Source organism: Heloderma suspectum, chromosome 1 (genome assembly GCF_057233095.1).
Source record: "Heloderma suspectum isolate Gila_16-S chromosome 1, 16-S_ref, whole genome shotgun sequence".
In the NCBI taxonomy this organism is placed as follows: domain Eukaryota; kingdom Metazoa; phylum Chordata; class Lepidosauria; order Squamata; family Helodermatidae; genus Heloderma; species Heloderma suspectum.
Genome location: NC_139458.1, coordinates 402,515,876 through 402,542,974, shown reverse-complemented (window position 1 = coordinate 402,542,974; position 27,099 = coordinate 402,515,876). Strand labels below are relative to the sequence as shown.

The window sequence follows — 27,099 nt, the reverse complement described above, 5'->3', positions numbered from 1 at the left end:
GATCAAACCTGGGACTGTCTGCATGCATGGGGCACGGCTGTTTGGGAAACTCCAGAGGTCTGGATTGGGACCCCAGGTGGGCCAGATTTGGCCCATGGGCCTGAGGTGCAATACCCCCGCATGATGACAACTAGCACACAGAAAGCATGACCAGAAGTCCCTCATTAAAAACAGCAACAACACGATACTGCAGGGGTTTTGATCTATTGCTGCTGCTGCTTTGGCATAATGCTTGCTCTGTGTATTAAGTTGATCCTGCTAGTCGTCCCTTTAAACCAGCAGAGATGAGAATGGAAAGGGAACAACTGACCATGCAGCTTGCATTCTGATTCAGCCACTCAGTCACAAGCCAACCCACTTGGATAGACATGCTTTGAGAGGGCTTTAAGCATGGGGTGGAAAGAAGGGAGATCTGGATCTATGGGTAGATTTCTGGGTGATTTGCAGTAGATTGACAAGGATTGACGTCCAGAACTCTTTGCTGTTTTGGCTGCAACATACTAACATGACTGTCCCCTTGGAAATTGTACATGCAGGTTATCCTGGTGTTTGGTTCATTGGTATTGTAGATCTGGGGTGTACAGAAAGCTAGATCTGGCTTTACACTGGTATATCTCTGAATGATTTGCCATAGACCAGCAAGGATTTCTGGATCCCAATGGTTTAACAATAGCAGCAACAGAATGGGGCCATTCACACGACATGCTAAGCCACAGTCAGTGGTTGAGTGTGGGTCATTGTTGAACCATGGGTTGTTTGTTGAATAGTGGTTTAGCGTGTTGTCTGAACCCAGGACATTTACCATAGGGTAGCTTGTTAACCATGCAGTGTGGCTTATTTGAACAAGCCACCTTGAGAACCCATGGTTTGTTGCTGCGTTGTTCAGAGTGGTTAACAAGCCACACTACATGGTTACCAAGCCACCTTGTGGAAAATATCCTGAGTTCAGACAACACATGGTTCAACAAAAAACCCCATGGATCAACAACAACCCACACTCATCCACTGAGTGTGGGTTAGTGCATTGTGTGAACAGTCCCAATGACTTCCCTCCTGATGCTAATGCATACTGCTGAAATAAAGCTTGGGGTAATCAGGAGTGGATTATTGTGTAGAAGGATCGTGAGCACTATTGAGTTCTGGTACTCAGAACCAATTCCTGGACTCTTAAATTCTAAGTGTATGTCTTTTGTGCCAGGCTCTGTTTGGTGGATCTCAGGGTTCTGCTTAAAAAGTGGATCCTGTAAGCCAGACATCTGCTCTAAAGTGTCACATCGAAGATAAGATTCCATCAAGTGTGGTTCCCTACAGCACTGTGAAGTGAAAAGCAATGTTTCCTGTTTATGCAGGCCCTTCCGTCTCAAGGTCAACCCTAGCTTATCTGTACAAAGTTTAATCACAGGTAGTTTCTCTTTCGAGGCACGCATAAGGCACACCTGAGCACTCCATATTGAAAACCTCTGGGTCACTGAAAGCTACCAGTCTGCAGAGGGCACGTTTCCCCACTTGAGGCTGCTTTCCTCAAGCACACGTACTAGGAAGAAAGCCCGCTGAACAACATGGGACTTTCTGAGTAAGACATGCATAGAGTTGCACTCTCAGTTTACCCCGATATAAAAACAGAGAAATCCTGTGAAATGGGCACAAAAGGGTGAAGTCGTGTTCTGGAGATGAAATCGGTCAAGGACTGGCGGTTGTCAAAGGGCTCCTTCACACTGAGCTTTTATCCTGCGATTCAGATTGCTCCTTCACGGAAATTTGCAGGCTCTTCACATGATGCTGTGACCCTGGCGTGACCCTCCTGCACTAAATGCCCTTTGTTCCATTTTTAAATAGATGGCAGATCATGAGCTATCAAATTGCCCTGTTGTGTTGCGCTTCAGTTTCCTCCAGGAAAAGAGTAAAAGCGGCAAGAAGAGGAGCGAGATCAATGAAAGATAGTGGAAGACTCAGATATGGGGAGGAGGGGGGAAGGGAAGGGGGGAAAGGAAGCACCTATAAAGGGAGTCATTGTGATCCTGCATTTGAAACGGAAGCAGAAAGCCCTGTTTTAAATGCAGGATTTTAGGCTGGTGTAGAGATGCCCAAAGACTGCCAGCTAAGCAACAATGTGCATTCAAGAGCAAACCATTCCTCACAGAAGAAAACAAAACAGACCTTACACGCTGATCCTGGAGCAATTCAGCAAAATTGCTGAAAACATTATTAGCTTTAGACTTTGGAGCTGTTCCACAATAAAATGGAAACTTGCCATCCAGGAAATGGATAATAAAAAAAAAAGTAGAGGCAGAGAAGAGGCTCATAAAGATAAACAAAGAACAGTGCAAACAAAAAGGGAGAATCTGTATATACTGGAGGAAGGTGTGCTGCATGATGGCTTCAGAAAAGCAAAGGGTATCAGGAGGAAAGAGCTCGTCCAGAAAACATTTCCAAGCCAAAGGCTGATTAATTGGGGGGCATTTAATGTACCATGAGCACAACATAAGAACATTCATTCATTCATTCAATTTCTGTACCTCTCAACAGCCAAAGCGCTGGATCAGACCGAGGGTCCATCTAGTCCAGCATTCTGTTCACACTGACTAACCAGTTGCCCATGGGAAACCCACAAGCAGGACATGCGTGCAACAGCACCCTCCTGACCATGTTCCCCAGCAGCTGGTGTACATAGGCGTACTACCTCTGTACAAGGACCATCAAATGAGGGCAATTCCCCACCCTTAGAGATGAAAAGGCTTTGGAAAAATCTAGGGAAAACCCAGAAAAAATCAGGGAGGAGGTCCCCCCGCCTTTTCCCAAAAATCCCTGGAAAAATTAGTGGAAAATGAACTTCTAATATTTTTCTGTCCCTTACTGCCCATTTTCCCACCAGGCCTTCACATCTCTACCCACCTCTCCTCCTCAATCCAGCCCCCTGTACATGTCCTGAAATCCTCTCCTAGGGGTTGGGGACCCCCCAGGAAAGGCCTGGGACATAGGGCTGGGAGCCACAGGGGGAGGGAGAAATCAACAATGATCAGCCGAGGGCAGCTTGCGTGAAGGGGAGCTGCACTTCTGGAGGCTGCCTCTGCCCAGCTTTCCACAACTCTCCTCCCCCACCGCAGCCACCCACCCCACATCCTGGGTTGCTACCAAGCGTCCATTCCCTTGCCCCACCCCGACTGTCAGGAGAGGATTTTTAGGACTGGGCATGCAGGGAGGCTGCATCGTGGAGGCAGTAGTGGGGAATTGCCCTTGTGTGAGAGTGCTTGCATAGCGTCGGATGCCACCGGTTATTCCCCCACTGAGCTTTCTAAATGGCAGGACGGTATACCATTTGCCTTGGGAAATGCAGCATGCACAGCTGGATGTACAGATCTGAACACGCTTCCCTTGCCCCACTGTGTTCTGGTTTTAAAGGGCTGCCACTGCCTCTTATGCCGGACATTGACCTTGTCAGCCGCGGAGGTGCTAGGACAGAAGGCAGCTGTAGTGCCTCCCAGGAGCGGCTTCCTTGTTCCCCGCCCTCTCATCTGCTTTGTGGCACACCTGGCTGCCATCCAGGCGGCACAGCAGCTGACAAGGGGCAGGAGCTGGGGCTGCCTTTCTCCAGGTGCATTGGGAGACCCAGGCTGCACCCAGATGTATATCGACACATTTAGTGGAGGCTGGTGGCTCCAACGCCAGTGTGATGCACCTCGGACAGCTCTTTAGAGTTCTGGCTGAAACCCAGGGTAGATTCACTGGCCTACTGACATCAGAGCCACCAGCCTCCACTGGAAACATTGGGAAGGACATCCTGACAGCACAAGCTGCAGAAAACACTGCTTTGAGAATTCCGGGACTCTCCTTCTAAACGGAGGCTGGATGGTCACTTGTTAGGGGCGCTGTAGTAGCAGATTGACTGCACTGGCAGGGGGTCAGACTAGATGACCTTGGAAGTCCTGTCCAACTTGATGATTCTAGGAGAAGAGTTGGGTTGCAACAGAGCAAGCTCTGCTTCCCCACCCTTTACTGCTGTACTGACACGCCCACCTGATTCTGGGGTGAATGGTAGTTGCATCTCTCCAGGTGCTTTTTGTCTTTTTGTGCTTTCTTCCCCAAGGACCTGGCATGACTACCTAACCCCAAGTTTGTATGGGTCTTAAAAAAAAAAAATTGTGATTGCGTGGGATGTAGATTCCTGGGTCACACCAGGGCCAGTCTTCTCTCTCGAGGTGGGAATTTGCTTCATGATTGACACATGGGTGGCTCATTTTCCACAAATGGCGGGGTGGTGGGAAGGGAGGACCCCAAGCCCAACCCTCCTCCTGGGGACAAGGCTGGATGTGAGTTGCTGAATATAGATAGCTCTATAAGCAGCCTTAAAGCTACATGCCCAATTGTAATGTCCCCAACTTTTTTGGACCTGCGGATGCATTTGGGAATTTGAGATAATGCTCTGGGCACCACCACAAAATGCCTAATCAGTGGATCGCCACTTTGGCATCCACTTGTCGCATCTATGGATCTCAGGCTGCGTCTTATTCAGCAAAAATGTTTGCTTCGTGTCTATTGGACACCGCAATGTCTCTTTAATAAGACTTTGTCTAAATCAGCTAATTGCTGGCAGTGCAATGCAGCTAATGCTTCTTTTAAACTTATGTTTTGGCAATAGTTGCTTCTTTTTGTGTGGAGGTTACTACACAGAAAGATTTTGTACTGGAACAGTCTTTAATATTCACTGATGTACACACTCTTTTAAATTATTTAGCTGCTTCATGGAAATTAACAAAGGGTCAGCATAAATGGATTCTCTGCTCCCTTTTGACAGCTAAAAGGCTGATATTAGCACATTGGAAAGATAAACACTCACCTCCTATAATGTAATGGATCTGAGGACCTTACAATGTGAATGGGTGGCATATAGACCACTTTCAAATGGATACATATTTGGATATTTGGTCTGCTTTTGTTGCAGCCCATGTATAATTTCTAGAAAGTTGTATGCAAATCCATGCATGTACATTTAAGAAAATGGAAAAAAATATAATATTTTTGGGTGCCCACAGGCACCACATTGAGGAGCCATTCATGGGCACTACTGGAGGTACGCATGGGCACCACGGTACCTCTGCATGCCACATTGGAGACCCAGGTTTAGGCTTTCACAAAAACAACCAAGAGTCTTGGGGAGCCTTACAGCAGGGGTGCAGAACCTCTTTCAGCCTGAAGGCTGGATTCCATTTTGGGGATGCTTTCAGGGACTGCATTCGAATGGTCAGCTGGGCAAGAGGCAAAAGTGGTGTGGCCAAAGGCAAGTGGGGCAGGGCCAAAAATACCAGCACATTTTGTTTAAAGCTCTTCAGGCCAGTAACGAAGCCTTAGGAGAAAGATTCCAACCTTTTAGAATGAGGAAAGAACTGCACAAAATCCAGGACACCACCAAGCCATTGGTAGTTGGAGGGGATGGGATGTGACCATCTGGGGAACCCCAGAGACTCCAGGAGGGCTGGATTTGTGCATAGTTAAACTATGGAACTCACTACCACAGGATGTAGTGATGGCTTTAAAAGGGGGTTGGACAAATTCTTGGAGGAAAAGGCTATCACTGGCTACTAGTCCTGATGGCTACGTGCTACCTCCAGTACCAGAGGCAGTGAGCCTATGTACACCAGTTGCTGGGGAACATGGGTGGGAGGGTGCTGTTGCGCTTGTGACCTGCTTGTGGGTTTCCTGTGGGCAGCTGGTTGGCCACTGTGTGAACAGAATGCTGGACTACATGGGCCCTTGGTCTGATCCAGCATGGTTCTTCTTGTGTTCTCAGGTTCTGCACCCCTGCCTTAAAGATGAACAAATTAATTATGGCATAAACTTGCCACTTCATCGAAGTGTTACTTGCCAATTGAGGATAATACTCCATGCACCTGATGAAGTGGGTTGTAGTCCATGAAAGCATAGGCCATAATAAATGTGGCTGTCCTTAAGGTGCCACAAGACTCTTGCTTGTTTTTGCCACAAGAGACTAATGTGGCCACACTTCAAGTTTTTCACAGGATTTGCTATGTTTGGCAGCGAGTGGAGTGGAAGGGGAGAAGCCCAGGATGGAGAGGGAACAAGACATCAGGCAGGGTGGTGGGAAGGGCACAGCAATCCCAGACCTTGACTACAGGTTGCCACGTCCACTATTCCTTTTGGTTTCCAACTCTGTGGCAGTCTCTTCCCCTTTCCCAATTTCTTAGTAACTCATTTTCCGAAAACAATGAAGACTAGACAGTTGCACTGTTAAAAATAAACTAAAGATCCTTCGTATTCTAGTTTTTGCACTATGCCAGGTTTCAGATTCCTTGCAGGGCGCAGAGCACACAGTGGGAGGAAACCCAAGGAACAACACACCCAGCTCTGTCCAAAGATTATCTCATAAGGTTGGAGCCCGTCCACTCTGTCACCATCGAGATGACTTCTGGATGTGTGGCAGACTCCAAGATGGGGAGGCAAGTGTAAGGTGAAATCCACACTGCTGTCAGCGGATTGCGTTCATGCAGCCATGGTGAAAAAGAAAGAAGATCCTGAAAGACTGGCAAGAAGAGGCCTCATCTTGGCAAAGGACCACTGAGGGCATCGTGTCTGGGAATCAAGCCCAAGTTTAAGGAGCAGTGCAACAGTGGACAGATTTTCTCATGGTTCCTCAACACTTCGCTCAAGTGTTTCATTTCATCTGTCAGCTTTCCGATTTCTCTTTTCAGTGAGGTATTCTCTTGCTCAAGACACTCGTATTCCTGGAAAGAAAGAACAAAATAAATAAGTGATCCGCAAACAAAGCTGCTGTAACCTTCCCTCACAGGGGAGATGCTCCAGCCCCTTGATCATTGTAGTTGCCCTTTTCTGCACTTTTTTCAGCTCTACAATATCCTTTTTTAGGTGTGGTGACCAGAACTGTACACAGTATTCCAAGTGTGGTCGCACCATAGACTTTATAAGGGCAGCATGATATGGGAAGTTTTATTCTCAATTCCGTTTCTAATTATGCCTAACATGGAGTTCGCTTTTTTTACAGCCGCCACACTCTGGGTTGACATTTTCATCGAGCTATCACAACAACAACAACAAATCACACACAACCCCAACAGCTCTTTCTTGGTCGGTCACTGCTAGCTCAGATCCCAACAGGTTATACTTGAAGTTGGGATTTTTAGCCCCAGCATGCATCACTTTACACTTGCTTACACTGAACTGCATTTGCCATTTGGATGCCCATTTCCCCAGCTGGGAGAGATCCTTGTGGAGCTCCTCACAATCCCTTTTTGTTTTAACCACCCTAAATAATTTGGTGTCATTGACAAACTTGGCCACTTCACTGCTCACTCCTAATTCCAGATCATTTATGATCTGCCAGCAGTGGGCAAGATGAAATCCAGAGAGGGTAGGGCCACCCCTTCTCCCTCTCCCCCTCTTTCTTCTTCTACCACCCACTATTCTCTCTCTCTTTATTCGAATGCTATTTGGGCATTCTTAAACCTGCTTATCTCTACACCTGGGCCTGTCAAATCCTGCTTGGAACAGACAAAAAACCCTCTCCCAGCACTGTGTTTGTTTGAGTGCTGGAGAAGGGGAGATCACATCATTCCAAGCTTTGTTTTGTTTTAAGTACTCGTATTTAATACATGCAAAGGATCACAGTAGGGTAATACCTTTATTAGGAGCAAGTGACATGTCATAAAATAGTGAGCAACTATTAGGCCAGCCTCCCTCAACTTGGGGCTCTCCAGGTGTGTTGGACTACAACTCCCATCATCCCTAGCCAGCATGGTAGTCCAATACACCAGGTAGGGGAAGACCTTGTAAGGCAGACTTAATTGGAGGAGTCCCCAGTGCTAGATGTAAAAAAAAGAAAAAGAAAAGAAAGACAACAGGTTCAGGACACAGAAGCTGCTAGGAAAAGAAACAGCAATAGCTTTCCCCCAAATTTTGAAAAGAGGCATTCTGGGCTGTATCCGAAGCTGGCAGTCCACAAGTGCTTGTTAGGTTGCACTAGTGGGAATGAGCACTAGTGCAATGGGAAGCCAGCACTCCCTAGACCAACCCCGGAACCTAGGTGGAATTAGCGTTTCCAGAATGCTGACTCGTTCCGTTCCAGAAATGCTAGTTTCTGGCTAGCTTCCAGCTGCTCTAGGGAGTGCTACTGGTCATTCCTGCTAGCGCAAGGGCAGCTTTGGATACTGCCCTCTATCTCCAGCCCCGATTGGTATACATGCAGGTCTCTTAAGGGGCTGAGAGGAGAAAACAATGTGCACTAGACCAGGCTTCCCCAAACTGGCACCCTCCAGATGTGTTGGACTACAACTCCCATCAGCAGCAGCCAGCATGCTGTGGATGATGTAGTCCAACACATCTGGAGGGTGTCAGGTTAGGGAATGCTGCACTAGGCACTGTACAGAAATAAAGAAACAGAGGTCTCTGCCCCAGGGTCTTACAATCAAGCCAAATGCAGCCTACGAGCTATCTGTGGCGGCCTGCCTGGCAGTGCCCCCTTTGTTTTTGCAGTCCCAGAGAGGCAGTCCAGTTTATGAACCCAGCCCCTGGATAACTATGAACATACCACTTTCTTTTGCTGAGCTCCCATGTTCCTTTCCTTTTCCTCCTCTGAATACCTCCCCCAAAGTCACACCTTTGGCAAATCTTTTCCTGGATCACCACACTTTCCCTGTTATCTGCGCCTTTGCGGGGTGGGGCGAGCAGCCTCTCTCTGCTCCTTTCTCAGACTTGATCCACTCTTTTTACCAGGGGTGGGCCGAAGGTAGATCTGGATCTATTAGGAGATGGCTGGATGATCTGAAGTTTTATTTTATACTGTAGTTTTAAAATTTTAAACATTGGTATTGTATTTTATGGTTGTAATTGTCGTGAACTGCCAGAGGGTTTCAGCTATTGGGCAGTACAAAAACGTAATAAATAAATTAAATAGGCTGGCAAGGACTTTTAGCTCTTAGTCTAACAAGAGAAACAACAAGAGCTTTTCTCTGTGCACCTCTAAATTAGGCTGTTAGAATCTCTGATCTATAGTAACTCAGATATACATTTGAACAGATTCAAACCTCAAGTAATGGAATTAAACCTCTTGATGTATTGTAATTCAGTGTTTTCACCTTTCAGTCTCCCTTTCAAGTTCCTTTGTTCAAGAATGGCCACTTTAAAGTCAGTTGCAGTTTTCTGGAGGCTGAAATATTCTCCCACAGGTTTTTGAATATTGCAGTTTCTGATATCAAACAGAGACTGGCCTGCATACAACTGCAAAGTGAAACCACCGCATTACAACACATCAAGAGGTTCACTTCTATCTCATCTGTTTTGGACGGGGATAAAAGTTTTCTTTTAATCACACTACTTGTGTTAATTTGGTTACCAGTGCCAGGATATCTTGTGTTATCACCAGCAACTGTTTTGTGAATGGCTACTGTTAATAAAGTAATTATCACTGTCTGTACTTTCTGCATTTCATTTCCCTCTAACTTCACTGTTTACAATCCCCACCCCACTCTCATCCACAACCATGTGTATACACCTGAGTTATACATCTGTAACTCAGAATAACTCTTCATGCATCTGATGACGTGGACTGCAGTCCATGTCCTAATAAATTTGTTAGTTTTTAACACAAAGGTGGAGAACCTTAGGCCGAGAGGTCACATCCGTCCCTCCTGGGGGCCATGCACCCTTTCCTTGGCCTCCCCTTTCTCCCAGACACTGATTGTTTGGTGGTTTCCCAGCTTTTGTGTAGTTTTCCTCCCATTCCTAAAGGACAAAATGCCTCTCCTAAGGCCAAGTTACTGGCAGGAAGAACTTTAAGCTAAAATATGTTGGTATGTTTAGTATTTTTGGCCCCATCCCCATTTGCCTTCAGCCCCGCCCACCACTGGAATGCAGCACCCCCCAAGAACTTCTCCCAAACAGAATTGGGCCCTCGGGCTGAAAGAAGTGGCAACTTAAAGCACAGGTATGGAACAAGACTGTTTTTGCTGCAAGGTATGAACACAACATTCTGCCAACCTAGCAGTTTGAAAGCAAGAAATTGCAAGTAGATAAATAGGTACCGCCTCAGCGGGAAAGGTAACAGCGTTCCGTGCACCTCGGTGTTCAGTCATGCCGGCCACATGACCACGGAAGCGTCTTCGGACGGCGCTGGCTCTTCGGCTTAGAAACGGGGATGAGCACCGCACCCTAGAGTCGGACACGACTGGTTGGGGACACCTTTACCTTTTTATGAACACAACAACCCCTCTGAAAATTGTTTATGCTCATAAACAATGTTTGGCTCATGGATACGGTTCTCTGAAGTGGGCAGAAGGTAGATCTGGGTCAACTGGTAGATCTCTGGGTGATTTGCAATAGACCACCAGCAAAGATTTCTGATTCACAATGGTTTAACAATAGCAACAACAGAATGACTCTCCTTCCTACTCTAAATTATATTGCTGAAATGAAGAAAGCTTTGGGCAACCAGGGTTTGTGTCCAATGTTAATCCTACTTAGAGTAGACCCATTGAAATGAATGGGGCTTTAGACTAACATTGAATACAGCCCCAGGAGTGGATTTTTGTGTGGAAGGACTGCGAGCTTCATTCAGTTCTGGTACTCAAAACAAATCCCTGGATTCAGAATTCTTTAATTCCAAGTGTATGTCTTTGGCACCAAGCTCTTGGGGTTCTAGTAAAAAAAACCAAGCAGACCCTACAAGACAGAAATCAGCCCTCCCGTGCTCTTCTTCGTGTTTTACTCTCAAATGACATATGAATGGGAGGCTGTTTTTCAACCACAGAAGGAGGGGAAAAAGAGGGGGACTGAAGCACCATCACTTTACAATGCAAATGCACAGCAAGTGGCTAGTTTCCCCTTTGATTTGAATGTGGGTAAAACAGAACTTCCACCAATACACTTTCAGCACATGCACACACACACCACCGTGACTAGCACGCTCACTACCTGCCTGATAATTACCAGCCCTACTCATTAAGTTTCTAGATTGGAAGAATGATCTGTTTTTTCTTCTTCTTCTATGGAAAAGTGGTATTAGTCTTTGGCCCTCCACCCATATTCAGACTTTTTCTACATTGCATTCATGACCGCTCATAAGAAACCTTTGAAGCATTGGTGATAAAAACTGGCAGCAGATACTCCAACCTCAGCCCCAGCCAACACCCTTTTGTTTTCTAGATTTGAGCTCTACTTCTTGAGAAATAATCAATTAGCTAGTTTAGCTGTGTGGGAGAAGGGAGGAGGGGGGACTTCAGAGGAATTCAGCAACTTCCTCCAGAGGTTAAGAGAAAGGAAAAGAAAGGCTAGAGCAGGCTTCCTCAACTTGGTGTCCTTCAGATGCACTGGACTACAAATCCCACCACCCCAGACAGCATGATGGGGGCTGTAGTCCAACACATCTGGAGGGTACCAGGGTTGGAGTAGACTGAACTAGAGACTATAGGTTGGATCCAGACTTAGTCATGCTTAGAACAGACCCATTTAAAATCCAAGCCCATGATCCCCAAACTTGCCCCGAGGAGTGCATTTCCAGGAGAGTGCAGAGAGCATGGGTCACAATCTCCATTCACAGAGGTCAAAGTGGTGAAGCCCAACAGGCCTGCATCTGCACCCAAGAACATTCCCCACAATCCTTTGCAACATCCCAGAGTTATTTCTGCTTCCTAGTTGCTGCACTGGTCACCTCAATAAAGCCTTCGGCAGTCGAAGGTTCATATAACTTTGAAAACCAGATGGCTGAGAGGACATATGATGTGGGTTCAGGAAATCATGAACAATGCAGATGAAATGAATTGAGAAAAAGAGCTCAACCATGACTCAAAACACCACGAATTCCAGGGGGTAATATGGGCCAGTCAAAACTGTACTTCTTCATGAGGTGTGTAAGTCTTCCATGGAATTCACTGCCAGAGGCTGTTGTGATAGCTACTAGCTTAAGCATCTTTAAAAGGTGTTTGCAAAGGAAAGATCTGTCCCATAGCCACAATAGCGCAATATAAATCCTCTCTGGTCAGAGGCAGTATACCCCTGGATGTTCACTGGATGTTGTGTACAAACAACAGGAGCTGGCTTCTTCTGCTGGACGCTACTTCTAAGCATCCTTGGAGCATTTGGCTGTCAGAAACAGAGTATGTGACTAACTTAAGTCCCAGTCATTTCAACCAGTCTACTCTAAGTAGGGCTACCATTGGATACAACCTATAATAAGCTTTCCTAGATCAGAGCCCACTGTTTTAATGCAGGAGGACATTCCACGCATCTGATGAAATAGGCTCCGGTCCACGAAAGCTTATGATGCTATAATAAATGTATTTGTCTTTACAATGTCACAAAACTCCTGGTCATTTATACCTGAGAGTTGTATTCAAACTGACCCCCAGATAAACTGACCTCATGGAGTTTATCTGCTTTCTGCGTTTGTTTTTTTCTGCTCCTCTGGGCAGCGACTCTGTTCTTCTCTCTCCGTCTTACTTTCCTTTCATCATCTTCGTGACCCTGGCCAACAAAATCAGAAGACTTTTTGTTAGCTAGTTAGTTCATTTCATTATTTTTTTAAAGATGCTTTGGCATTCAGAAAGTCAAGAAATCAGAAGATGCGCGGTCTGGACTGGGAGAGCCCTAATCACACTTTCCAAGTCAGATGGTTATGTTCCCATTATACAGACCAGGAAAATCAAGTAAGGAGCAACCTGCTGCATATCTACACTAAACATGTATCACGTTTTACACCAGTTTAACTGTTATAGCACACCCGCACAAGAATTCTTGGAAATGCAGTTTGGTGAAGGTTTGGGGCATTTTGAGTTAAAGCGATCTAGTTTTTAACTCCCCATCCCCACCCCATGCAACTACAGTTCCCACAGTTTTTTGGGAAAAGGGAGCATTTTATACCAGTTAAGCTGGTATAAAACAAACATGGCTGGCTGGGGAATGCTGGCAGTTGCAGGACTTTTTTCTATCTAGACATGCATAGGATTGTGCCCGAAGTCATAGTGTTATTTGTATGCTGCATTTTTCCACAATACAATGTGCTCAAAATGGTTCACAATACAAACACAATCTCCATAATTATAATCCATACAGTACAACATCAATTAAATTACAGTTCATTTAAAACATATCAAAATTTAAATAAGCACAAGACATACCAGTAGGTCAGTTGACACTATCCAGTACTGATAGTAACGTATGCCTGCATTAAACAGTTCACTAAACAGTTCCTGTTAAGAGACCTGACAAGATACCTCATCCACATCAGACTGACAGCAAAAAAGGGAAAGAAAAGAAACACCCACCCACAAGGCACTTCAAGCAGCCCTCCAGTTCTGCCACAAGCTCTCTCGCTGTCTGAGGTGGGAGAGAACATGCACCACTGCATCATTCCCCCCTCCCCCACTGGTGCTGCTCCATTGTACCCTTTCCCACCACCACTGCATCACATGTGCCCCTTCCCGTTGCATACCCCCCCCCCTTTGTGGCTGTCATGAGAGCTCCACAGCTGCTTCTTCTGGCTGCGTGGCTCTCCACAGAGCTGATGCACTGGCAGCAAAGGTAAAGGGGGGGTGAGTGACGAGGGAAACAGAGGGTGGGCGGCTGCTCCAGAGAGCCCTGCTAGCCACTGTTTTCCTGTGGCAAATGCCACAGTCAGAGAGCGGCTAGTAGGGTTGTCCAGAACAGGCGGCAGGGCAGTGGCTCCTACTCCTACTTTGCTGCTCCTCCCACTCTGCTGCCTGATGCAGACACCTCACCTTGCTTCATGGGAAGGCTGGTCCTGAAGCCCACCTTGCAGCAGAGACCTTCCTCTCACCAGAGTCCCATGCCCTAAACAAAGGAAGGGCACCCTCTTCCTTATGGCAGCTCCCCTCTGGCTGTCTCTTGGCAGCAAAGCACCAGAAGCAGAAAGTTGGAAAAAGCCTCCCCCGCTCCCCAGGCAGATGTCCCCAAGCTGTCCTGGAGACAGCACAAGCCCTTCAAACACCCCAAAAGTAGCAGCAACAGCTTCCTTATGAAGGCTCTTAGGGTTGATGGATGTGACAAGGCAGGTGGAAACAGTCACACCCTGATGACAAACACAGCACCCCTCTTCCTTTCCATAGATTCCATAGAAGTCGTCAATATTATCTAGTAACAAAGTTACGCATGTTCACTGGAACCAGAAAGAGTTTCACATGCTTTAATCCCAGTGAAATCACTGAACTGATCACAAGACCTATCTCTTGCTCCCGTCCCCAAATGGCATGGTCCAAACACTCATGTGCCCTGGGGCTTCCAATGCTCTTTTTGATGGTAAATGCTTTGCATGTGCACGGGGATTCCCCGCTGAGTATGTGGCGCGTTCCCAACTTCACTCACTGCTTCTGTCCACTCACTCGGTCACTCCTTCTCCTTCCCTCCTCCTCCTCCTCCTCTCTCTCTCTCTTGCCTTCTTTTTTCTTAGAGAGAGAGAGAAAAAGAGAGAGACAGAGAGAGAAGGCTCTCTTAAAATGAAAATTTATTTTATTTATTAAATTTGTATTTATTAAATTTATTAATCGCACATCTGGCTGGTCACCCAGCCACTCTGGGCGATGTACAACAATAAAAACAGTTCAAAACAATAGAATTCACATTAAAAACATCACATTTCTAAAATTACCCTAACCCACCCCAAATGCCTGCCTGAACAACCACGTTTTTAATGTGTGGCGGAAGTTCATTAAAGAGGGGGCATCGCGGAGTTCCCTAGGGAGGGCGTTCCACAGAGTGGGGCCCACCACAGAGAAGGCACTCTCCCTCGTCCTCACCAGCCTAGCTGTCCTGGCTGATGGGACAGAGAGAAGGACATCCAAGGCTGATCTTGTTGAGTGACCTATCTGGTGTTGCTGGAGGCGCTCCTTGAGATAGGCTGGGCCGGAACCGTATAGGGTTCTGGCCCAGAAATGATGACAGTGAATCATGCTATCCACCACCTTTCGATAAGATGTGCCTGTTTATGGGACTTGACCACTAGTTGATTTAGATAACATGAGGGACCATTTCATAAGTGGTGCTATAAAGCAGGGGTGGGGAGGCCACATCATCCCCTGGACCCTGATGAGGCCCACCTATCTTGTCTTAAAGAAAAATTGCTGCCTTTTTTGGTGCTGCCAGACAGCAGAGCAAATATGCCAGTGGAGGAGACCTGCATATTTCCCACTCCTGCTGTAAAGTGCATTTGTACCTGTCGTATTTTGCATCACAAAGAAATACAGGAGAATTTTCGGAAGAGAAAGAGGGTACAGGAGAAAGAAATACAGGAGAAAATTTGGAAGATAAATGCTTTAACGATCCAGAACCAGAAGCAGAAGGAGGAGGAACGGCAGGGACCTTGACGTTGCCCCCCGTGAGTTAGCACCTGGAGACCAGAGTGATCAGGCACAGAGGTCACCTGGTTGCAGCAACGTCCCCGCTCTGGTGAGGTATACTTCTATTTAAATTCTAGTAATTATTTCTAACCTTGCATCTATACATAGATATCAGCATATGCAAATTTTGTACAAATCCATAACCTCTCATCTCCGCTTCTCTGGCAAGGTGTAAGCGTCTGCCCTACTTGTCTTAAGTCAGTGGATGTATTGAAGTTTACGACACACCAGCCGCAAGGCCATATTGCGCCACGCACAAATCCAGTTGTGAATGCCGGAATTTCTGTTAGGGGCCAGTTTAGACAATAGCCGACCGAAACCCCACATGTGAAAAGTTCTCGAGCTATCGAGCTGTCACCACTTGCACCGCAACATCATTCTTCTTTGATTTTTCTTCTTTTTTGGACACCGGAGCCCAAAGACGAAGTCTATGTAACTCAAAAGCTCACACTTCTTAGAGCTAGACTGTTTGTGAGATCCCATTTGCGACAGGAGCGGATTTGAAAAGCAACCTGGACATACCTGGGGCTTATTCCTTCGTGTGTTTGGGAGTGCAGCCTTGATACATGGGGGCGGTAAGTTAAACACGTGAGACAACTTGTAATTGGGGGTTTCCCTCCCCAAACAATTTTACTGGCAACAGGCCTGAGCTTAGGGCAGCTAAGGATTAGATCGGTCTTCTCTAACCTGGCGCCCTCCACATGTGATGGAATTCAACTCTCATCAGCCCCAGCCAGCATGACTGTTGGTCAGGAATGCCAGGAGTCATAGTCCAAACCATCTAGAGGCCACTGAGTTGGGGAAGGGTGGGTGAGATCATCAGCCCTTCCCTGCCAACTGCCTTCTCTCACAATGTGGGCTCCTGCAGAGGCCAAGGGGACGGCAAGGTCTGCACCTAGAAGGATGGACCAGCGGGGTGCAAGGGGACGAGCGCGCCTTGACAGTCATTCCTCCCCATCCAAATGACAGTGTGCTCAAGGGGCTTCAGTGGAGCGGCGTCCCTGGAGTTAAGATCCCTACTCAACAGCACACCAGGGTGGCCCTGAACATTTTTGCCTGCCGAAGATGCAGAAGGTGCTAGAAAAATGGTCTGTCAGTCCTAACAGTGATGTGGCTGCAGAAAGTCTCCAGACCACGGGTGTGGAACCTCTTTCAGCCCAAGGGCCAAATTCCACTTTGCAGGAGCTCTTGGGGGCTGAAGGCAAAAAGAGGCGGGGCCAAAAATACCAGCACAGTGTAGCGTAAGGGTGCAATCCTATGTATGTTTAGACAGAAAAAAAGACCAACAACTTCCAGCATTCCCCAGCTAACATGGCTGGTTGGAGAATGCTGGCAGTTGTCGGACTTCTGTCTGTCTAAACATGCATAGGATTGCACCCGAACGCCCTTACTGCCACTGCAAGGCCTTAGGAAAGCCATGTCAACCCTTTAGAATGGAAAAACTGCAAAAGCCGAGAAAACCAACAAATGCTCGGCAGTGGGGGGAAGGTGGGTAGGGCCAATGGAAGGGGTGCAGCCATTTAGGGAATCCTGGAGGGTCAAACTGGGCTTCAGACTAGATTTGGCCTGTGGGCCTGAGTTTTGATACTCCTGCTTTAGGGTTGTTTTTTTTAACAAGGATTACCAAGATGCTATATGCTTTGAACACTCTAAAGTGCTATACTTGCTAAGTATATTGTGTTTTTATTTTATTTTAAACATGGAATTGTAATCTGAAATAAAAGTTTAAAATACAGGCAACAAAAAGGAGGAGCATATACAACAAACCCACAAGATTGGTAATTAATTGAGAGGGGGAGGAGGAAGGGTTTATTTTAGGAACAGGAGTAAGTAATGTCGTGTCTTGCCCCAGTGCCAGCCCAAGCCACGGTCCTTCCCCCACTCCCCCTTCCTAGGGCCAAACTTGGAAAAGTCTTGCTGCACTATTCAGGCGCCATTTCCTGCCTTCACTTTTTCATTCTCCCAGGCTCATGAGTTTGTGCTTTTTATATCCTTGCATTGCTGTCGTCCTTTACTGTTGGTTTTACTTTTTGGGCACAATCCTTTGTTGATGCTCACAAGCCTCCGAACTCGGAGTCTTATGGGCATCCAATGCTGCTGGCATGCCTGTTACCCCCTCTCTGAGGTTCTCTCCATGCTGGCTGCGAGGGGACAGGGAGTGCATATTCCTGGCTCTGAGGTCGGAGTGCTTTCTCTGACCTTGGATCCAGGAATGTGAAAAATCCTATGGCCCCCCAAGATGCTTTCTAGGGGCCACAGGATTGCTCCCTATTTAATATTTATTTAAAATATTTCTCGGCTGCCTTTCAGGGCAAGAGCCCTCCCAAGGCGGCTTACACAATCAAGTTACATACAGTAAAACCCCATACAACGATAAAACAGCAAAAAAAAAAAGTTGTTGTTTTTTAAAAAAGAAAATCAACAAATAACAGAAATAAAACATCTATTCCAGTGAGGACTAAAATCTAAAATACAACTGCAGCTGAAAACCCAGAACATTCCAATAAAACATAATCTGGGAAAGGCCAGAGGAAAAAAAAGTAAGTTTTCAGGGCCTTCTTAAATGCTTTCAAGGATTGGGTCTAACAGACCACCACTGATGACCCATTCCAGAAATGTGAAATAAAATACAAAAGTATAACAACAAAAGATGTTATCATGTTAACCGCCATTCTGTGAACTGTCCAGAGACAGTTCAGCTATCAGGCAATATAGAAATATAGTAAATCAATAAATCTACCCTTCCGCACAAAGGGACCACCCGAAGTCAGTCGCTTCACCCTGTTACATGGCAGGGCCGGCCCCAGTCTGCCTGCCCCCATCCCCAGCCAAGGGAGTTACTACTCTGTAATGAAGAGTCTGTACTTCTGCTGCTGTCTCACTATTACATCATATCCAAGGCCTGATTCCCACGTGCAAACAGTGGCACCGTGGCTGCTCCAAGCACCGCACAAGCCAGAGCAAGTCACGTTTTGGGGGGAGGCCTCTATTAGCATGGTGAAAACATCCACATCCACATGGATTGCTTCAGACACATGGATTTCCACGGGGAGCTGCCTCCTTGCCACTGCGTTTCAAGCAGTAGTGATGGGTGTGCCCAGAACCAGAACACACGATGAAAGTTGCCATGGAGAGGTCACAAAACTGAGTCACTTCAACTGTCACAGCTGCAAGTATTTGCCATGTGGTACATCATCACAGCATACTTTTCATGTGGCCAACGAGATGGCACTATCATTTGTGGCAGCATCACTTGTGACAGCATTGCCTTGTAGTGGCGCAGTGCTAATTTTTGAAGAACAGGAACTCATCATGACCATGTGTGCGCACGCACATGCATGTATGTACACAAACACGCACGCACAGCAAAGAGCAGCAGTACATAGCACAATACCCAATTTATGAGGATCAGCATGACTGCAATCCCATGCATAATTACTTGGGAGTAAGCTCCTGGGAACTCAGTGGTGCTTACTTCTGAAGGCACGGGCTCGACTTGTAAAACACATGGAGCTTTAATAGATTTCTCACGAGCTGAAATGCAACCTTTAGCTTTTTATTGGAAATGTAAACAATCTTGCAAAGAAGCATTGCCATTTAAACTCAGTGGAGGCTGGTGGCTCCGATGTCAGCAGGGCAGTGATTCAGTCCGAACCAGTCAGAACCTTGGACAGCTCCTTTAGAGTTTGACTGGTTTGGGCTGAAACCCGGAGCGGGTTCACCGCCCCACTGACATTGGAGCTACCAACCCCCACTGTTTAAACTGCTTACGTGAAGTAGGAGCCCCACCAAAGAAAAGGAAAAAAGCATCCAGCCTCTGCATGATGCTATTCCTCATTCTCTACCACAGACAATATTAAAACTTGAAAGCCTTGTTATCGCCTCATTTCCATCTTGCCAGAGTCTGTCAGCTACCCTGGTGCTCTGGCAAATCAAGCAATCCCGAAGCTGTGCTCCCCAACATCCCCCCCTCCACTATACCAGTTTGCCTTTGCTGACCAAGATATGTGTCCTGGGTTGCAGTGTGTTCCGTTCAGGACTTAAAGGATGTAAAACTCAGTTGATGTTTGAGAACAAGTAACTTATGGGGAAAGCTGTAGGTCAGGGTGAGAGACTCTGTTTTGCATGTAGAAGGTCCCAGGTAGAAATGGGAAAGAGCTCTGTCTGAAACCCTGGACAACTGCTGCCAGTCAGTGCAGTCAATCAGGATTGGACTACAACTCCCATATCCAATGGGCCTGTTGGCTGGGGATGAGGGGACTTGTAGTCCAACACACCTGGAGGGCGTCAGATTGGGGAAGGCTGGTGTAGCCCAGGGGTGGGGGACCTCTTTCGGCCCAAGGGCCTGGTTCAATTTTGGAGAAGCTCTCAGGGGTTGCATTCCAGTGGTGGGAGGAGCCGAAGGCAAAGGAGCACAGCCAAAGGCAAAGGGGAGGGGGATGAGAAACACCCACCCCAATATATTACAGCTTCAGGCCCATAGCCAGCCTAAATGTTTCTTGGGGGAGGGCAGGTTATCTGGTCAGCAGGCTTTTAAAGACAACATTGGAAACTGCTTTTATTTAACCCTTATTTTTGCAGCCATACTGCAATTACAAAAATATTCACTAAGCAACTTCAACCATTGCTACCATTCTTGTCAGCAATTAACAAAAAATGTAAAAAAAAAAAAAAGACCAAATCAAGAAGAAGCTACAACAGGAGTATTGTTATCACAGAATCAAAGAGTTGGAAGGGGCCATTTCAGCCATTGAGTCCAACCCCTGTTCCATGCAGGGATCCAGTTTAAAGTATCCCTGACGGATGGCTGCCCAGTCTTTGCTTGAGTACCTCAAGTGACAGAGACCACAACCTAATACTTATACTTTGCTAAATAGCTAATACTTTGGAAGACAGAAACAAAATTCAAAGTGATCTTGATAGACTGGAGCGCCGGGCAAAAAACAACAGAATGACATTTAATAGGGATAAATGCAAAGTTCTGCACCTAGGAAAAACAAACCAAATGCACAGTTACAAGATGGGGGTTACGTGGCTCAACAGTACAAGCGAGAAGGATCTTGGAATTGTTGTCGATCACAAGCTGAATATGAGCCAACAATGTGATGTGGCTGCAAAAAAGGCAAATGCTCTTTTGGGCTGCATTCATAGAAGCATAGCTTCCAAATCCCGGGAAGTCCTAGTTCCCCTCCACTCAGCACTGGTTAGGCCTCATCTGGAGTACTGTGTCCAGTTCTGGGCACCACATTTTAAGAAGGATGCAGACAAACTGGAGAGGGTTCAGAGGAGGGCAACGAAGATGATCAGGGGAGTGGAAACAATGCCCCATGAAGAGAGTCTGAAAGAACTGGGCATGTTTAGCCTTGAGAAGAGAAGACTGAGGGGAGATATGATAGCGCTCTTCAAGTACTTGAAAGGTTGTCACAGAGAGGAAGGCCAGGATTTCTTCTCAATCATCGCAGAGTGCAGGACACGGAAGAATGGGCTCAAGTTCCAGGAAGCCAGATCCCAGCTGAACATCAGGAAAAACTTCCTGACTGTTAGAGCAATAAGACAGTGGAACCAATTCCCTAGGGAGGTGGTGGGCTCTCCCACGCTGGAGGCATTCAAGACGAGGCTGGACAGCCATCTGTCAGGGATGCTCTGACTTGGATTCCTGCATTGAGCAGGGGGTTGGACTCGATGGCCTTGTAGACCCCTTCGAACCTTACTATTCTATGATTCTATGAACCTCCCTAGGTGGCTGGTTCTATCGCCTAACAGTTAGGAAGACTTTCCTGGTGTTCACCTGAAACCTGCTTTCCTGTAACTTAAGTCCGTTATTTCATGTCCTACAGTCTTGGATGACAGAGAACAGATTGCAGCTCTCTTCTGTGTGAAAGACGTTTAGGTACTTGGAAAGTGCTATCATATCCCCACTCAGTCTTCTCAAGGCTTAACATACCCAGCTCCTTCGATTTTTACTTGTAGGACTTAATTTCTATTTATTTATTTATTTATTTATTGCATTTATACCCCGCCTTTCTCCCTCTCGCAAGGAACCCAAGGCGGCTTACATTATCCTCCTCCTTTCCATTTTATCCTCACAACAACAACCCTGTGAGGTAGGTTGGGCTGAGAGTCTGTGACTGGCCCAAAGTCACCCAGTGAGCTTCCATGGCCAAGTGGGGACTAGAACCCAGATCTCCCGGCTCCCAGTCCGTCACTCTCACCACTACACTACACTGGCTCTCCAGTGTAGACCTTTCTAGACCTTTGATCATCTTTGTTGCCATTCTCTGAATGCGTTCCAATTTATCTGAATCCCTCTTAAAGTGCGGTGTCTAGAACTGGACACAGTATTTGAGGTGAGGTCTGCTCAGTGCAGAGTAGAGTGGAATTATCACTTCCCATGATTTTGAAACTATATTTCTGTTGATGCAACCTAAAATTCCATTTGCCTTTTTTTGCAGCCACATCACTCTGCTGACTCATATTCAGCTTGTGACTAACTACAACTCCAAGACCCTTTTTACATGTACTATTGCCAAGCCAGGTATCCTCTATCTTATACCTGTGCATTTTATTTCTTTTTTCTAAATGAAGAACTTTGCCCTTGTCTCTGTTAAATTTCATTCTGTTATTTTCTGCCCAGTCTTCTAACCTAGCAAGTCCATTTCGAATTTTGTTTCTGTCTTCTAAAGGTGAGCTTTCCTGCCATAGAATCCTAGTTAGCAGTGCTCTGAGTTTATGAAAATCAGCTCTCCTGAAATCCAAGGGAGTTTATTAAGATGTTTTGATGCTACTTCATGGTCAGCAGATTCACATGCTTTCTTGGCTCCTTCAAAAGTGTTGTTGAAAACAGTATCATTTTGCATTTCTTGCACCTGCCTCCCAACATAATCAACGTTTCACTGCTGCCTCCAGCTTCTTCTGCTGCAGCAGTGATGTTACAGGTTTAAGATATCCCAGTACTTTTAACACAATTTCAGTAAAAAGGGAAAGTCTACAGATCTGACTAGGCAATCCAATAGCTCAGTTTTTAGATGAGAACAATTTTCACACGAGGGAGATGTACTGATTAATTTGAGTGTGGAAAGAATGAATTCTTTGTCTGAATATATAACCGTAACTGAATCCAAATGTCCAGAGTATTGTTGAACAAAAGGCATTTTAAAGGACTGCCTTTATAAATCTGAGCAAGACGCTCCTTCTTAAAAAAATACCTCAAACTATTCCTTCATCTGAGGTATACCATCAATTGCATGTACTATTAGGAATACGTAGGCAGATTTCGCCATGGCGCTGCCCCAAAATAATAGCATCTGCACCTTTAAGAAGAAAAATGTAGGTTTTCCTGTTGGTTTTCTAAAATTTCTGTAATAAAGTTAATTTTTTGATTGTAAAACATTTAGGCGAGGCCGCAGAAAATTTGGAGGGATCGCCCCCACCTCCCAGCTACAGGCTCGCATAGTTTAAAGCTCTTACTTTCAGTAACTAAGCCTTAGGAGTGGAATTTCAGCCTTTTTTGGGGGGGGGACTGCGCAAAAGCTGGGAAACCACCAAACTATCAGTGGTTGGGTGAAAGGGGGCGGGTGCAGGGGAAGGGAGTGGGGCCTTCTGGGAAATTCCAGAGGGCCAGATGGAGACCCCCAGGTGGGCCAGACTTGGCTCGGCATGGGGGCAAGTTCCCCACCCCTGGTGTAGCCAATACTGCACTAGGTTGGTACAAGGTAGCATCCCTCCCTAGCTGTGTGAACAAGGCCAAGAAGTCCTCCCTTCCGCCTGACCTGAATCTCTTGCAAGTCGCTCCCAAGAGGCGACCCCAAGCTCTAGCGTTAATAAGAGAGGGAGAGAAACGGCAGGCGTGCAACACCACGCCTGATTTTATACCCCCCCATCGTCATGACCCCGCTTCGCAGCCGCCCCCTCCTCAACCTAACCCCCCCCCCCAATAGAAAGCCTTTCCTCGGAGGAAACGCGCTCCTGTGCCCCGATCGTTTTGCGTGTCCTTTCCAGACTGCCTCTTTCCCCGGGTTGATCCATTCCCCGCCGCGACGGGGCGGTCAGCGCTGTACCAAGCAGCATTACCAGCGCGGCAGCCTTGCCCAAGCGGGTGGCCTGCAGCTGCGTTGGACATCGACTCCAATCAGCCTCAGCAGCATGGCCTATGGCCAGGGCCGTGGCTGGGAGGTGCAGTCCGAACACCTCTGGAGGGCACCGGGCTCGGGGAAGGCTGCGGTAGCCGCTGCTCCTTGGCTCGCCGGGCGCGCCGTTGCACCACCTCCTTCGCCCGCCTCCCTCGCAAACTTGCCCGCTGTCCCCCTCCCCGAACGCTCCCCGGCTCACCTGCAGCGTCCCCTCGGAAGAGGAGCTCCTTCGCAAAACGCTCCCCGCGGCCGGAACACCCCCGCGGGACATCCCGGCCGAGGAGCTGGGCTGCTGTTGCTCGCACGACGGGCTGGCCGGAGGCCCCAGCACGCCAAGGCTCCCCGAGGCGGCGGGCGTGCCAGAGCGCGCGCGAGCGAGCGAGCGAGCGACGGCGCGCCGTCCGCTGCCGCCTCCTAAGCGGAGAGGCCGGCCAGGGACATCCCGGCAGCCGCAGCCGCCGCTCTCGCCGGCAGCCGCGCGCCTGACTGCGCCTCGCGTGTTTCCCCGGCCGGTCCCCTCCTGGCCGGGGGCAGCAGAGCCGGGCTCGAGCGCCGGGCAAGTGCATGCAAATCACGTGGCGCGCGCTGCAACCCGGGGACGGAACTGCCGCTCGCCAGACCGCAGGCCGGACGGGGCGGGGGCGCGGGGACCCTCTGCCCGGGGGCGGGGGCGGAGCCACCCGAGGGGAACCGAGAAGCGCGGGGCTTCGCCCTTCTCTCCCTGCCCAGCGCCGCCCGGGAAGTTACGGCTGGCGGCTGGCAGAATTCCCGCCGCCGCCCTGGGGCCGCGTGGTCCTGGCCCGGGGCGCAGCTGGCCCCCAGGGCAGCGGCTCTCCCTGCCCGCTCCGAAATGGATTGTCGCGATGCTAGAGCCCAGTGGGCTCATCGCATGAAGCCGCGTGGTGGCCGATTCGGGGCAGATCCAAGGAAGGACTTCTTCGCGCGGCGCAGAGCGGGACGGAACTCGTGCCACAGGGTGGAGGGAGGGCCATCGCTTTGGATGGCTTTAGAAGGGGATCGGACAACCCCGTGGAGGATAAGGCTAGCGCAGGCTGCTAGTCCTCATGGCTGCATGCCACCTCCAGTATCAGGGGCAGGATGCCTGTGTACACCGGCTGCTGGGGAACATGGGCGGGAGGGTACCGTTGCGCTCATGTCCTGCTTGTGGGCTCCCAGCTGACAGCTGGTTGGCCACTGTGTGAACAGAAATCCTGGACTAGATGGACCCTTGGTCTGATCCACCGCGGCTCGTCTTGTGTTTTAATGTTATCGGAGCTGATATTTAGAGAGAAAAGATCTGCACCAGGGCTACAGAAGCAGCTGGTCACGGACTGCGGCGCTTCTTCTGAGTGGTGGGGAATCCCATTTTTAATGCTTCCACCGTTAAACAAAAAAAAGCCCCAGCCCAAAGCCACAGCCATATTAGTTATCATTATTATTAGCACAAGGTGGATTGGCTGACCAATGCCAGGGTGTCTGCGCCACTACCACCATTCTGTAAAGGCACATTGCTGTACTTTCTGCATTTCATTTCCCTCAGCCCTGAGAAGAGCCCTGCTGGGTCTGACCAGTCTCTCGGGTCCACCGTTCTGTTCCCACAGTGGCCAACCAGCCGCTTATGGGAAGCCCACAAACAGGACAAGAGGGCAACAGCACCCTCCTGCTCATGTTCCCGAGCTACTAGCATTTAGAGGCACAATGCCTCTGAAGAGGCTCCTTCAAATTCGATCTGGAATGGGTGAATGACTTGAATGGTGGCTTTGGGGAGACTTACAAGACGACCCCCTAAAAGACCCCAGTTCAGTCATTCAGTCGTGTCCAGCTCTTCGTGACCCCATGGACCATAGCACGCCAGGCCTTCCTGTCTTTCCTGGAGTGTGCTCAAGTCCATATTCATTGCATCAGTGATGCTATCTAGCCATCTCATCCTCTGCCGTCCCCTTCTCCTTTTGCCTTCAGTCTTTTCCAGCATCAGGGTCTTTTCCAGAGTCTTCTTTTCCCATTAGGTGGCCAGCTTCAGTATCTGTCCTTCCAATGAGCACTCAGGGTTGATTTCCTTTAGGATGGACTGATTTGACCTCCTTGCAGTCCAGGGGACTCGTAAGAGTCTTCTCCAGCACCACAGTTCGAAAGCATCAATTCTTTGGCAGTCAGCCTTCCTTATAGTCCAGCTCTCACAGCCATACATTACTACTGGGAAAACCAGAGCTTTGATTAGACGGACCTTTGTCGGCAAGGTGATGTCTCTGCTTCTTACTATGCTATCTAGGTTTGCCATAGCTTTCCTCCCAAGCAGCAAGCGTCTTTTAATTTCATGGCTACAGTCACCGTTTGCGGTGATCTTGGAGCCCAAGAAAGTAAAATCTGTCACTGCTTCCATTTCTTCCCCTTCTATATGGCAGGAAGTGATGGGGCCAGATGCCATGATCTTCGTTTTTTTAATGTTGAGTTTCAAACCAGCTTTTGCACTCTCCACTTTCACCCTCAACAAGAGGCTCTTGAGATCCTCTTCGCTTTCTGCCATTAGGGTGGTATCGTCTGCATATCGGAGGTTGTTGATAATTCTCCCAGCAATCTTAATTCCGACCTCTGATTCATCCAACCTGGCGTTTCTCATGATGTACTCTGCATATAAGTTAAATAAGCAGGGTGACAATATGCAACCTTGTCGTACTCCTTTCCCAATTTTGAACCACTCGGTTGTTCCATGTCTGGTTCTTACTGTTGCTTCTTGACCCTCGTACAGGTTTCTCAGGAGACAGGTAAGGTGGTCTGGTACTCCCATCACTTTTAAGAATTTGCCACAGTTTGTTGTGATCCACACAATCAAAGGCTTTAGCATAGTCAATGAAGCAGAAATAGACGTTTTTCTGGAATCCTCTTGCTTTCTCCATGATCCAGCGAAAGTTGGCGATTTGATCTCTAGTTCCCCTGCCTCTTCGAAACCCGGCTTGTACTTCCAGTAGTTCTCGGTTCGCATACTGCTGAAGCCTAGCTTGTATGATTTTGAGCATCACCTTGCTGGCATGTGAAATGAGCGCAATTGTGAGGTAGTTTGAACACTCTTTGGCGTTGCCCTTCTTTGGAATTGGAATGTAAACTGACCTTTTCCAGTCTTGCGGCCACTGTTGAGTGTTCCAAATTTGGTGGCATATTGAGTGCAGCACTTTAACAGCATCATCTTCTAGGATTTTAAATAGCTCAGCTGGAATACTGTCATCTCCGCTAGCTTTGTTGTTAGTAATGCTTCCTAAGGCCCACTTGACTTAGGTCACTTGACTTAGGTCAAGTTCCTAAGGTCCACTGGAGAAGGAAATGGCAACCCACTCCAGTATTCTTGCCAAGAAAACCCCATGGAACGTATCACAAGGCTAAAAAAGACCCCAGACTCATATTTAAACCATTCCAGATCAAACTAGCCATCCTTTGTTACTCTTTAAGATGCGGCAAGACTCTTTGTTTTAAAAACGTAAGCACTGTACAGATATTAAAAGACAGGATAGCCCCTCCCAGCAATCAACAGACATGATACAAAAGGAAATATGTCTAGTATTCACCGTTGATCTGTAAATGCTCTGGGGCTTTTTTTGGCTGAA

General features: G+C 47.7%; 1 protein-coding gene across 1 annotated transcript; it reads right to left on the bottom strand.

The window, feature by feature from the left end:
- Positions 1-4,679: 4,679 nt before the first annotated feature.
- On the bottom strand, positions 4,680-23,992 carry BATF3 (basic leucine zipper ATF-like transcription factor 3). The gene is made up of 3 exons (XM_084828842.1): positions 23,703-23,992; positions 12,382-12,486; positions 4,680-6,737 (listed from the first exon to the last, which is right to left on the bottom strand). The coding sequence occupies exons 1-3, from the start codon at positions 23,772-23,774 to the stop codon at positions 6,552-6,554; spliced, it is 363 nt and encodes a 120-aa protein (XP_084684968.1). The 5' UTR covers positions 23,775-23,992; the 3' UTR covers positions 4,680-6,551.
- Positions 23,993-27,099: the final 3,107 nt, after the last annotated feature.

What these genes read in the sequence shown, in the direction of transcription:
- BATF3 (XM_084828842.1), bottom strand. Translation starts at nt 23,774, where the DNA reads ATGTCCCGCGGGGGTGTTCCGGCCGCGGGGAGCGTTTTGCGAAGGAGC. An exon ending in CTTCCGAGGGGACGCTGCAG is followed by an intron (nt 12,487 to 23,702) that starts GTGAGCCGGGGA and finishes TTTGTTGGCCAG; the next exon opens with GGTCACGAAGATGATGAAAG. An exon ending in AAGCAGATAAACTCCATGAG is followed by an intron (nt 6,738 to 12,381) that starts GTCAGTTTATCT and finishes CTTTCTTTCCAG; the next exon opens with GAATACGAGTGTCTTGAGCA.